Raw genomic sequence first — 13162 nt, 5'->3', positions numbered from 1 at the left:
TCTCCTGAGGCAATGTGGCTCACAACTGTTGTAACTGGTCTACAGTATCCTGGGTATTGGCAATGGGACAGAGTCAATGTGTGAGTTGGTCTCACATATGATCAGTGGCTGGTCTGGAGATCTTGCTGACCACAGGAGTTACACATCATGCAGACAGTTCGTAGAGACAAATCATGTGTGGATGAGCACTGCTCTGTTAAAAAATGGCACCACAATACCATTGTGTGAGATGTGGCATGAGGACCCAGGACGTCCAAATTATACCTTTGTGCCATCAGAGTTCCTTCAAATACTACCAACAGTGACCCAAAGTCATACACCATGGCTCCCTATATCATGATGCCAGGAAGAACACCGACATGTCTCTCCAAAACATTGGAAGAGTGGGACATCTCCCCGGGTCACCATCATACTTGCCGACAATGATCATCCGGGGTAGTGCAGAACTGCAATTCACTGTTGAACACAATGTGACACAATTCATCAGCGGTCCACGCATCCCAGTCACAGCACCATTCCAAATGCAGCCATTTGTGTTGTAGTGATATGGGTGTAGAGCCCTAAAGCATAGACTGCACACAAACCAGTCTAGCACCACGAAACAGCATCGAGAAGGCGCCAACTGCCACGCAATGTAAAGAGCGGGCAGCAACACATGTCCCGGAAGACAAAGTTCAGCACCCCCTGTCAATGCTGATTTCACCAGCCGCTTATTGCTGGTCAGCCCCATTTCGGTCGCAGACTTCGAGGGCATCAGTACTAAGTAATAGGGAGACATTACTTAACATGTGTTCTGTGACTAGTAATAGTAAACAGTAACTGCTTGCGGGAGCCACAAGCAGCATCTCAAGTTAAGTTATTTTATATTCGTTTTAGAAATAAAGTACTGTATTCATTTGAAAGTTTAATGTCCATATCATTTTTGGATTCGTGCTGCCAGTCATTGCAACTTCTCAACTTCCTTCTTTGTGTTAGTGCCGATTCCCACAGTAGCTGACACAACAAAGGGCAGCATACACAAGGAACACTAATTTCCAACTCCAGCTGCAGCTAAACTCCAACGGTGCTGGATGACACAGAACGTTGCAGGGAGTCCATTACTAGTTCTTGGATGACAGGCACAGATGTGAAGGGATTACGATGTGCCAGGGGCACAATACCCCTGTGGTCCCCCTTGTAGTGGTCAGACGTGGTCGACCGGAACCTTGACAACGAGAGTACCTGGCATAATGTAACCATGCAGTCCAACAATGGGCCATTGTTACAGTCAAATAGTTACAGCCAAATACCCCACAAATCCTTGCATTGTATGATTTGAGCAGCTCGCCATCAGAAAATGTACACTGAGGCCTCTTCTCAAACTCCTGTTTTGTGCTAGTAACACTGTCTCATGAATATGCAGCACCTCCATGGTCCTTCACAGTTATCACTCAACATCTGACACTGTCAATGTCCCTTATATACCCTCTTTGGCCTGGTAACAACACTAAACACAAACTATACAAATGCACTCTGGTGGCTGTACTACCTGTCACAGAGAACTGTAATTCATTTCTTCTGGGTGCTTATCTTCTTTTCCAGGCTGTATAATTACTTAATATCACAGAATAGTTAAACAATTTGTAACAGCAACTTTCAGAGCTTCAAAGTCAGTCAGCATACCACTTTAAAAGTTGTAAAAACCGTGTTCACAGGAAACCCAAAAATAATAGTACTGACCATTACATTTCTGTTTCCCCCCCCCCCCCCCTAAAATTATTTTATCTGATCATCAGTAGAAAGGGTAGGAGCTGCCCGGAAGTGAGCAGTGGGATACATTTTAAGAGCTGTACCAAATGGTTTCACTGCAGGGGAATGTACTGGGGAGAACTCTTGGTAAGCCACTGAGTCTCTCCCTTGGAACTGCAAAATATACAGCATGAATATATTGCTAGAGGAACCATGCTCTCTTCGAGATGGTTCAAGAGCTCTCTTGATAGTCGATCCCATTCCTCAGCAAGAGAAATGTGGAGGTCCGCTAAGTGTCCTTGGTGGACACTGACGGGTTGCAACTTGCCTCCCTACTGCATTCCAGGCATGTTCTATATGATTCAAATCTGGGGACCTGACTGACCTTTCAATGCAATGGATATCTTCACCTTCAAAAAATTCATCCTCAAGCAGCTTGATGTGAAGGGGCAACTCATTTGTAAAGGACACCATAATAGGACACTAGTGTGTTTTAGTCTTGAGTACTGGTGAATGTTGGACATCCATCTCGGATCAGATTAAAGGAGAACGTCAAAGCAATTCAGAGGCAGGCTGCTAGATTTGTTGCTAGTAGGTTCGAACAACACAGAAGTGTTATGGAGATTCTTTGGGACCTCAAACGGAAATCCCTGGAGGGAAGACGGAGTTCTTGTCAAGGAACACCATCGAGAAAACTTAAAGAAGCAGCATTTGAAGCTGACTACAGAATGATTCCACTGCCGCTAACAAACATTTCGTGTAAGGACCACGAAAAAAAGGTATGAGTAATTAGGGCTCATAAGGAGGCATATAGAAAGTCGTTTTTCTCTTGCTCTGCCTGCGAGTGGGACAGGAAAGGAAATTAGTAGTAGTCGTAGTAGTAGTAGTAGTAGTAGTAGTAGTAGTACAGGGTACCCTTTACTACGCACCATACGGTGGCTTGCTGAGTATGTATGTAGATGCAGATAAGTAGAAAAAGAGGTGGTCAGGACCAACTATACATCTGAAAAGGCGAACATGTGTTAGCAATACCCCACCTCTGTACTTCTAAGCATTCACAGTATTCCTCCAACCATCAGTGAAGATGTGCAGCTCCATACACCCATTCACCATGATGCCTCACCACTGCGTGACAGAATAATCACCAGACTGGTCTCTTTCCATCACGTTCCTGAAGTTATATCACCTGCCATGTTCTCTAGAGAGTAATAAGCAATGATCATCATCATTTTGCTAACTAAAGCAGGATTCATCTGTGAAGAGCACATTCCTCCATTCATCCAGGCTCCAATTTTAATGCTGTCAACTCCACAGTACATGGGCTTGCCAACACATTCCTCCATTCATTCATGCTTCAATTTTGATGTTGTCAACACCACAGTACATGGGATTGCCAATTTCTGTGACCAACAATTTTGTTCGGAGACTGATACAATGATTCTCATATAGGGAAACATTGCTTTGGAAACAATCACGCAATGATCTTACAGTAACCAACAAACATGAACAAAAGATTTTCTCATGTGGAACAAAAAAATGCTGGAGTTATTGACAGACATGAAAAAAAAATATACTCAGATGACAAATTCTCTCAAATAGATAACAAATCTTCTAAAAAGGATAAAACAGTGGTCAAGATAAGTTCTCTATTAAATGGAAGGATGTATAAACTAGAAAGAGATTAGAATTGGGATTTAAACATGCAGAGCAATTAGAATTAGAGGAAGAAAGACAAGAGAGTTAAGTAGAACGTTTACATACAATTAAATCCATACAAGGCAAGTTACTCAATGGAATGAAGGCATTAGAAAAAGGATCTACATTAAATAACAATGGAGATAAAAGGCATAATACACAAGAGTTACCAAATAATAATTAACTAAACTTTGAATCTGCAAGAAGGGAGGTACAAAAAGAATTCGAGGATTTATTAGTTAAACATAATGTACAATATAACAACTGCGATGATTTTTCTACTGTATATGATAAAGGGTTACCCAGAGATTTCCATCTTTTACTCCACTGGAAGAAGTACACTCAGTATTGTTTCTCAAGGCATTTAAAGGTCTGTTACCAGAGGCGGCAGTGACAAAAATAAATCTTTTTTGTTGTATACCACCTTAATGTGGATGCAGCACAAAGGGATACAATACTATTAGAAGACTTTACAACTTACAATGATTTCGAGGCACCCTTTGAATCCAAGTGCTGGAGTGAAGGAGTACAGAAGTAATTACTTAGTTTTAAGCCACATAATATTAAATGGAAAGGTTATAGGTATTTTGTAGAATGGACTCTTAAGTTAGCAAAATACAGAGATGATCCAATCAGAAAGGGACATTTATTAGAGGTGGCAATTGGTAGGTTACCTTGAAGATTAAAGGAAAAACTGCTTAGTAACAACTGGGGAAAGATATCAACTTTATCAGAATATATTGAACAAATAGACACAGTACGAAAATTGACTAACAGATGGCTAAATGGAAATAATTCTAATAATAAATGGCCAAGAAAAATTAAAACACAAAATAAAAACTATTCAAATGAAATATTCACATCAGCAATAACAACACGGGAAAACTCTAGGGGTTCCGGGGCAGAGCTCGGCTCCAGACGCAAATATCCAGACAACCCGTGTAATGGAGATTTTATAGAAAGAAGATTTCAGAATAATGCTTATCCAAGTGAAGACTTATTAGAATAAGGAGAAGGAGTAACAAAAGAGTATTTTAAACCTAGAATAAGTCAATATTATTCTAGACTCTGTAAGTGAAATGTGTGCTACTGACCAGAGCTTTTTGGAAGAACACAAGCTACTATATAAGTTTCAAATGTTACCAGTTACTGGAATTAAAACAATTTGAATTACTGGAACAATGGACGTGAATTATCGACCATGCTTGTTATTGGTAACTGAGCATTTGAATAACCGATGTTTCCGCTAATGGGGCTAAAAGCGCCCTATTTTACTAGGTAATAAGATTGTCTATCTGAGAATAAGATGCTGATAGATTTCAATGGAGGTAAGATGTCTTTTCTTTATGACGAGGCCATGATATAACAGCAGAGTATATCGCTGTAAAATGATTGTGTAAAAAAACACCAGCATAAGAAGATAGCTAATGAACAAGAAGATAATCAATAAGTATAGATATCATAATAAGACTGAACAAGACACAATGGTACCTTTACTGCAGAAACAAAAAGACATTTTTCATTAAAACCAGGGATAATTAAAGATTTTAAATATACACTAAAGACAATATCACATGAATCATTCCACACTAAGCCTTATCCAACACCTGCATCAGTTAAGGACATAGTACAAATGGAAATAGGGAAAAAAAAGAGTAATGAGGTTGTAGTAACACTATTCACGTTTACGTCGCACTTCACTTAGTGTAGACCGGGACTGTGTCCTATGCATGCCCGATGTTAACTGACTGGGCACGGCCCGTGCTGCCTGAGTTGTTGTTGTTGTTACGCCGGCAGAGGTCGCGTCCGAATTCTCGCGTGCCCTCTGGTGGACGGGACTCTACTTGCGGCAACTACCGTCCGTGACGCGCCGTGCCGATGTGCGCCTCCCGCGATCTTTCCGGTGGCTAGTGCACTCCTCCTCCTTCGGGGGGTGAAGCCACTGTGATCCACTGTGTTGGAAGGTGGAGCGTCGGGCAGGAGTGATGACCTCCACATCCATTGGAAGGCCGGAGTCGAGGGGATCTGCCAACCCTCGAGCCGGAACCTTCGAATACGGCTGGAAGTGACCCAGACGAAGAGGCCCCCGTTGTCCCACCACTGGAGCCTGGGACAGAACGGGCGACAAGCTGTCGAACTCTGGATCCCGTTCCACCTCGGGTGGGGCAAGACCCAGTGGCGGGGGCGATGGGGAAGGGACGACCACAGGTGTATCAGCCTCCTGAGAAACCGGGCCTGCGAGGGGGGCCGGCTCTCGCTGGGGCATCTCGCACGATGGCGATACTGGTGCTGGAGCTACTGGAGGCTGCCAAGTCTGAGAACCATCGCAGTGCGGCAGTCACAGCGGGGAGAGGCGGTAACGTCCCCTGGGAAACCAACATGGGTGACGGCAATGGGGAAGCCGGTGTCCGAGAGATCGGAGGGTGGGTGCCCAAACGTGGACGTAGCTGATTTTGGTGACGACGTACCACCCGGCCCCCGCCTGCAAGGTGTAGAGCCGGCGGCCATTTCGGCGCAGGACCACCGCCGGTATCCAACGTGGATTGCGACCAAACCCACGTGCCCAGACCGACATACCCAGTGGAAAGCCAGGTACTCCGTTTTGCGAAGACTGGCGAGGACCAGGCCGGTGGAGGTGCAGCAGAGTCCTAGGTTGGCGCCCATGGAGGAGCTCTGCGGGGCTGCGGTCTCCCATTGGTGTGGTCCGGTATGCCGTCAGGAAAAACGTCAATGCCTCCTCCGCAGGAAACTCGTGAACATACTTTTTCATTTGCGTCTTAAATGTGCGCACCATGCGCTCGGCTTCCCTATTCGATTGTGGATGGAAGGGGGGAGAGCAAACGTGCCGAATACCGAAGCGCCTACAAAAATCCTGGAAGGTCTGCGAAATAAACTGCGGTCCATTGTCCGAGACGAGGGTGATTGGCAGACCTTCCACAGAAAAGATTTTTGCTAGTGCCTGGATTGCAACTTCTGAAGTGGTTGAGGAGCAGTGAACCACATATGGGAATCGGGAATAAGCATCAATGACAATGAGCCAAAAGCCATTGAGAAACGGGCCCGCAAAATCGATGTGAACACGTTCCCATGCGTGGGTTGCCGGCGGCCATGAAGAGAATGCTGCCCTGGGAGATGCCTGTTGGCTCGCACACTGGGAACAGGCGGCCACCAAGTGCTCAATTTCTCTGTCAATACCGGGCCAGTACACATGTCTGCGAGCCAAGGTTTTAGTACGGGAAACACCCCAGTGCCCTGCATGTGATAACGTGAGGACCTCCCTTCGTCAACTTGCAGGAACAACCAAGTGAGGAGCTGTATCATCGGTAGCCAGAAGGAGAACTCCGTCCAAGACCGAGAGGCGGTCTCATAGAATAAAATAATTACGAAGAGGGTCCGAGGCCCGGCCTGGAGGGCAGGATGACCACCCCTGCTGAATGAGGCGAACTACCTGCTGGAGAACCGGGTCAGCTGCCGTTTCCCTAGCGACTTGAGAACTAGTGATCGGGAAGCCGTCAACCGCTTGGCGGGACGCCACATCCAAATGAAAACACATTATCTCCTCTCGATCGAACGTTGGATCCGGGACCACCGGAAGACGGGAAAGAGCGTCGGCGTTGGCATGCTGTCCAGTAGGGCGAAAATGAATGTCATAATGGTACTTAGAGAGGAACAAGGCCCAGCGCTGTAGTCTACTTGGTAATAGCGTAGACAATGGCCAAAGCCTCTTTTTCCACCTGGGAGTAATGGGCCTGCGCAGGACTAAGAGTTTTAGACGCAAACGCCAGTGGTTGCTCGGAACCATCTGCGTTGCGATGGGCCAGGACCGCCCCCACCCCATACTGCGAAGCATCGGTAGCCAGGACCAACGGCTTATGGGGGTCAAAAGTAGCGAAACAAGGCACTGACGTGAGGAGGCCCTTCAACGAGGCAAACGCTCGCTCGCATGCAGGCGACCAATCAAAAGGAACACCCTTGCGCAGAAGGCAGTACAGGGGGCGGGCTACGGTGGAAGCCCTAGGAATGAACTGGTGGTAATAGGCTATCTTGCCTAAAAAAGCTTGTAACTCTTTCAGTGAAGCGGGCCGAGGAAGGTCGACGATACCTTGGACCAAACTTCCTAGTGGCTGGACGCCGTGCCGAGAGATGGTGTAGCCCACACACTCAATGGACGGTTGGAAGAAGTTTGACTTATCCAAGTTACAACGCAAGCCCACAGACCTGAATTTGAGAAAGAGGGTGCAAAGGTTGTGCAAGTGTTCCTTCGTGCTGCGGCCTGTGACAATTATGTCATCCAGGTAATTAATACAATGAGGGATTGTCGACGTGACGCATGAAATGTCAACTATCAAATAATATTACACGGGTATTCTTTAAGCAAAAAAGAGATGCTTCCACTATTTCAAAATATTATCACATTAACAGAACTGATTCGATTGACGGAGCTCTTTTTATTGAATCCTACATGGTTATTTGACTTTAAAATGAAAATGCAAATAACAATCATTGTCTGCCTCCTTCCAAGTATTAGGCCTTCTCACCTGTTGTGGTCTTGTCAAGAAATTCCCCTGCCATCTTTTCACTGGTCATCCAAGCAATCTTACACCATTGGGGTGGTAGTATAGTGTGGATTTTGGCATCCTCTTTGAGCGCATTCATTGTAGATGTTTTCTTCGATTTTTTTTTGTAGTTATGAATATAATGCGAGATGGGTTCCATTTGAAGTTCCTTCAACACATCTTCATTCCTTTTGTGGTCCCATTTGGTGTGCCCAGCTGTTCTTCTCAAGAATTTCATTTCACAGGCTGTTAGTCTTTTCACATATTTTGTCTTCATTGTCCAGACTTCACTGCCATAACACAGCATAGGATTGCTAAGGTTTTATAAATATAATTAGAACCTACTCACCAAGCAACCACAGGAGGAAATACATATAAAGGTTAAAGAAATCGCAAGCTTTTGGAGCCAGTGGCTCCTCCTCCTGGCAGAAAGGCTGAAGGAAAAGGAAGAGGGGTGATGTAAAAAGACTGGTGAGGTTTAGGAAATGGAGAATGTTCACAAAACTCGCCCAGGATCCTGGCTCATGGGAGACATAATGGACAGGTTGAGAAGGAAGCTTATTATAAAGGTATATTCTGATGCACTTCTTGACTAGAGAAGGTTTCATTACATTATTAATGACTCCCAATTTTCTTATATACCTGATGACTTTTTCAGATAGGTCTGTTTCTTCCAGAAAAGATAGTTTATAGCCTACATATGTGAATGTGTTCAGTCTTTCTAGAGTTGTATTTTAAAAACATATCTTACGTCATATTGGGTACTTTGTGCAGGAAGCCGTAATTTGATTTTTTGGTGTTTGCGCCTATGTCCGTGCTGTATTTCTCTGATAGAATCTGTAAATTGTGTACAGAATGCTGCATGTCATCCTCTACAAGAGTTAAATCATCTGCAAAAAGTAAGGCATCTAGCTTTGTGTTTCTGATGATTTGAAAGAAGCCGTGTGGCATTTGTCCCCACTCTTGGCTAATTTTATTCATACAAATGATAAGCCCCAGGAGAAGATTTAATCAATCTAGAGCTGTTTAAATACACTAACAAATCGTTTATAGACAGATTCTTAACTTCTTAAATATGATCTGATCAGGGGACAATCTACCTGAGAGCTGGACTAATAATAATAATAATAAATGATATTACAATAAAGTATTTACTTACCTGACACAGCTTGAATTAGGAGCTTCTAAGAAGCAAAACAAAATGACAGGTATATTTTAAATAGAATAATTAATTAATGAAAAAGAAAGACAAATATGAATTACATGTACTGTATCTCATAAATTATTGAAAAGGTGATTCTCATTATGATATTTAATGTTTTCATTAGACTACTTAAGAAACAGTAACACATTTCGTCATTTATGCAGGGTGCCATATGAGATGGTACAGATTTTAAATTCAGTATTTTTCCCTAAAGAGTTGTAGGTGCGAAGGTTTTTGAACCCTCGTTGTTGATAAATGAGTAAATGAGGTAATTAATTTTATGTTAAAACTTACATTTCTTTTTTAATAATATGCACCTGCCTCTGTCTATATTGTGTATTTTTATACATATGATATTATGTAGTACTGCACATATTTGTTTTGCACTGTATTATTATTTGTTTGTGGTACTCCTTTGGAAGATTGTAGCAGTTGAGCTCACCAGCAGACACCTTTATGTCACAATAAGAAAGGCACAAAGCTTCCAACTCGACAAGGACTGTTTAAGAAGGGCCCTCTGAGTAGACAACATCGAGAATCTCCAATGAAGAATATACTCGAGAAAGTATATGTCTAAACCAGAATAGAAAAGCTGTTAGTTTGTTTCAGTTTTAATGATTCCTCTTTAGAAGAACAGTCAACGAATAAGTTAATATAGTGAAACTAAAACTATATAAAGGCTATTTATATGAATGTGTCGCCCAGAATTCTTTCAGGACATGCAAGAAAAGTAATTATAAATACCAATAGCATAAGAAAAAGTGGGCATATACAATTAAAACACAATATTAGAAGCACATTTGCATTTGATTCCATATAATACATTCCAATCATGGAAGTTTGGACCATTTTCATTTATATTTGCTAGCTTGTAAGCACTAGTAGAGTCATTCATTAATCTTTCCTTCTGAAGAAATAATTTCTTACAAAGTAAACTTTTGATAATGATGATGGCAAAAATTTAAGTTGTGACATTCAAAGTAGTGAACAATAGACAAAGAGCCAGGGTAAATGCTGCAATAAATGTCGATCACTAGAACGAGTAGCAGTTGTTATTTCAATCGTAATCAGAACTTCGACAAATTATAAATTATCTGATTAAAAGAACAGTAAGATAAAGTAAATCTGTGGTCAAGCATCCCCCTTTCATTCCTTTCTGATATTCTCTGCAAATGCATGAATATTATTCACTGCATTCTATCAATATGCCTCAAGCTATAAGTTTGCTCTTGCTCCTTCTCTATTTTTTTGTATTCAACCATCCCCCCCCCCCCCAAAAAAAAAAAAAAAAAAAAAAAAAAAAAAAAAAAAATGAAAATATGTATCAATCAAATTGAATATGCATGAATTTTAACACTTACCAATGCCTCCACCTTCACAACAGGCTCAACTGGTAGATAATCCCACAGGCTGTCTTCTACACCATTGTCATCACACTGCTATAAAGCAAAAGAGAAATGACAATTAGGCCTCCAGTTGCAAGCATCTATTGATTAAGTGCAATGACCAATAGAAGGAACATACTCAGCTGTTATGCCTATAGATGAGAGTGCCTGCATCAACAAACATCTGCCTCTGCAATATTTAACTATTGCTCTCAGCAACCTACCTGTAGATGGTGTTTTTGAATGATTGGCTATTGAATTCCACAGATACAAACTAATTACTGTACCCAACTACCGAACACCTGGGCCTGATGAAATGTCTGCAGGAAAGCTCAGCGTATTCATCTTAATGGCTCCAAAATAAATCTTAATGGCACCTCTGCTGACCAGTCAGTCTTCACTTGAAAATGAGTGGCTAAGAGTGGTGGGTTCATGCGGAAGGCGAAAAAGTGAATGGGCCACACGGCTGGTTTCTTATGCCTCAGCAAAATGTACGAGGTGCTACCCACTCTTGATAATTCTTCCTAACCAGAAAGGGATGACTCTCCTGTTGGGCCAGTGGTTGCTTTTTCTGCAGGGCCAGTGGCCGATTTTCCTGCACAGTCTTGTAAGTGCAGAGGGCAAGTATGCTAGTCATTGGGAACTCCAAAATTAGGCGAGTAATAGAGACCCCCAGGAAAATAGCAGGCAGGACTGAAAACAATGCCAGTGTCCATTCAGCAAGTTTGTAAGGGGGTCTCATCTGAGACAATGAGGAAGCCCTGCCAGTACCTATTAAGCACACTGTGTGCAACCGGCTACAAATAATGGCACATGTAGGTACAAATGACACCTGCTGCTTGGGTTCTGAGGTCATCTTCAGTTCCATTTGGTAGATGGCTCATTTGGTGAAGGCAACTAGCAAATCAAATGGGATGCAGCCTAAGCTCACTATTTGTAGTTACCAGGGTCGATTATGGTCCTCTGGTTTGGAGCAGAGTTCAAGGTCTAAACCAGAGCTCAGACAATTCTGCAATGGTATCACATACAAATTTCTCAACCTCTGCTATCAGGTGGAGATCTGTAAGGTTCCCCTTAATAGGTCAGGCATACACTACAAGCAGGAAGTGGCTAATAGGGTAGTGGAGTACGCGTAGCATGCACATGGAGGTTTTCTTACGTCTTAAGAAATCCCAGCAGTTTTGCTGGCCAAAATCAAAGATACATGAGCTACAACGTTCTCAGAGAATACTCATCCTCAAATATGTAGAAAAGTTTAATATGATATTAGTTAACTGCAGGAGCATCCACAGAAAGGTCCCAGAATTATTCTCAAAAGTTGTAATGCACAGATAGTGTTAGGAACAGAAAGTTGGTTGAAATTGAAAGTGAACAGCAACAAAATCCCAAGTTCAGATTGGGATATTTATCATACGGATAGGTTAGTCACCAATGGTGGCAGCATTTTTATCGCAGTAAAGAATACGATAATATCTAGCATAGTTATCATGAATTCCGAATGTGGATAAATCTGTGTAAAGTTAAGCATCAAATCTCTGTCAAAAATGGTAATTGGACGCCTTTGTAGATGCCTGGCTGAGGAGCACTTCAGAGAGAAGTTTCAGATTATTGTTAATAACTTTCCTGATAACGGGGTGGTTTCAACTTGATTGGGACAGTCATGCTATCAAAACTGGTGCCCAAGGCAGGGATGTGTGTGACATAATTCTGAATGGCCTGTCCAAAAATTACTTTGAGTATATAATTACAGAACCAACTTGAAAAGGAAATGTCTCAGATGTCCTAGATATCTTTGCTTTGCAAAAGTGACAGGATACAAATTGCAGAGAATCTGAGTAGTCTACAACAAATACATAGTGCCAAGTACAAAGGTGTGGAGCACAAATGAAAAAAATTCATGGGTTCTGATAACCTCAGTGTGGTGTCACCGCCAGACACCACACTTGCTAGGTGGTAGCCTTTAAATCGGCCGCGGTCTGGTAGTATATGTCGGACCCGCGTGTCGCCACTATCAGTGATTGCAGACCGAGCGCCGCCACACGGCAGGTCTAGAGAGACTTCCTAGCACTCGCCCCAGTTGTACAGCCGACTTTGCTAGCGATGGTTCACTGACAAATTACGCTCTCATTTGCCGAGATGATAGTTAGCATAGCCTTCAGCTACGTCACTTGCTACGACCTAGCAAGGCGCCATTATCATTTGCTATTTATCTTGTGATGCATGTACTGTCAGACCGATGTTCACCAATTATGGATTACAGTTAACTATTCCAGAAGCTACGTACTTTTTTTACTAGACTCAACTCCTTTAACTGTTCCAGACCTCACGCCAGCCTGCATGAGCTTAAACGCGTGCCTTTCGGCTATCTCATAGTGGCTTGGCTGTCTTGCCAAGTCACAACACTCAGTGTTCTGCACCCATAAGATCCAAATACACACAAAAAATTCAAAAGCATTTTTCGGTATGCCTTAGACAGCAAGTACACTCCGAACAAGATCTTCAAAGGTTGGGAAAGACCCACTGTGGTTTAACAGCCGAGTTAAAAAGCTGCTGCATAAACATAAAGAGCTTCATCACAGATTCAACAGTTTATA

At 42.7% G+C, this 13162-nt stretch overlaps 1 protein-coding gene across 2 annotated transcripts in view; it reads right to left on the bottom strand.

Moving 5' to 3' along the window:
• LOC124619298 overlaps positions 1-13162 on the bottom strand; it is an 87787-nt gene that overhangs the window by 52528 nt on the left and 22097 nt on the right. For both annotated transcript variants that reach the window (XM_047145584.1, XM_047145583.1), the window contains exon 2: positions 10545-10622. In XM_047145584.1, the coding sequence (XP_047001540.1) occupies positions 10545-10622 (78 nt within the window). The remainder of the gene's footprint in view (positions 1-10544; positions 10623-13162) is intronic.

This window comes from Schistocerca americana, chromosome 6 (genome assembly GCF_021461395.2).
Source record: "Schistocerca americana isolate TAMUIC-IGC-003095 chromosome 6, iqSchAmer2.1, whole genome shotgun sequence".
NCBI classification, from domain to species: Eukaryota; Metazoa; Arthropoda; class Insecta; order Orthoptera; family Acrididae; genus Schistocerca; species Schistocerca americana.
Note: the sequence above shows the minus strand (reverse complement) of the source record. Positions and strands in the feature narration are given on the sequence as shown.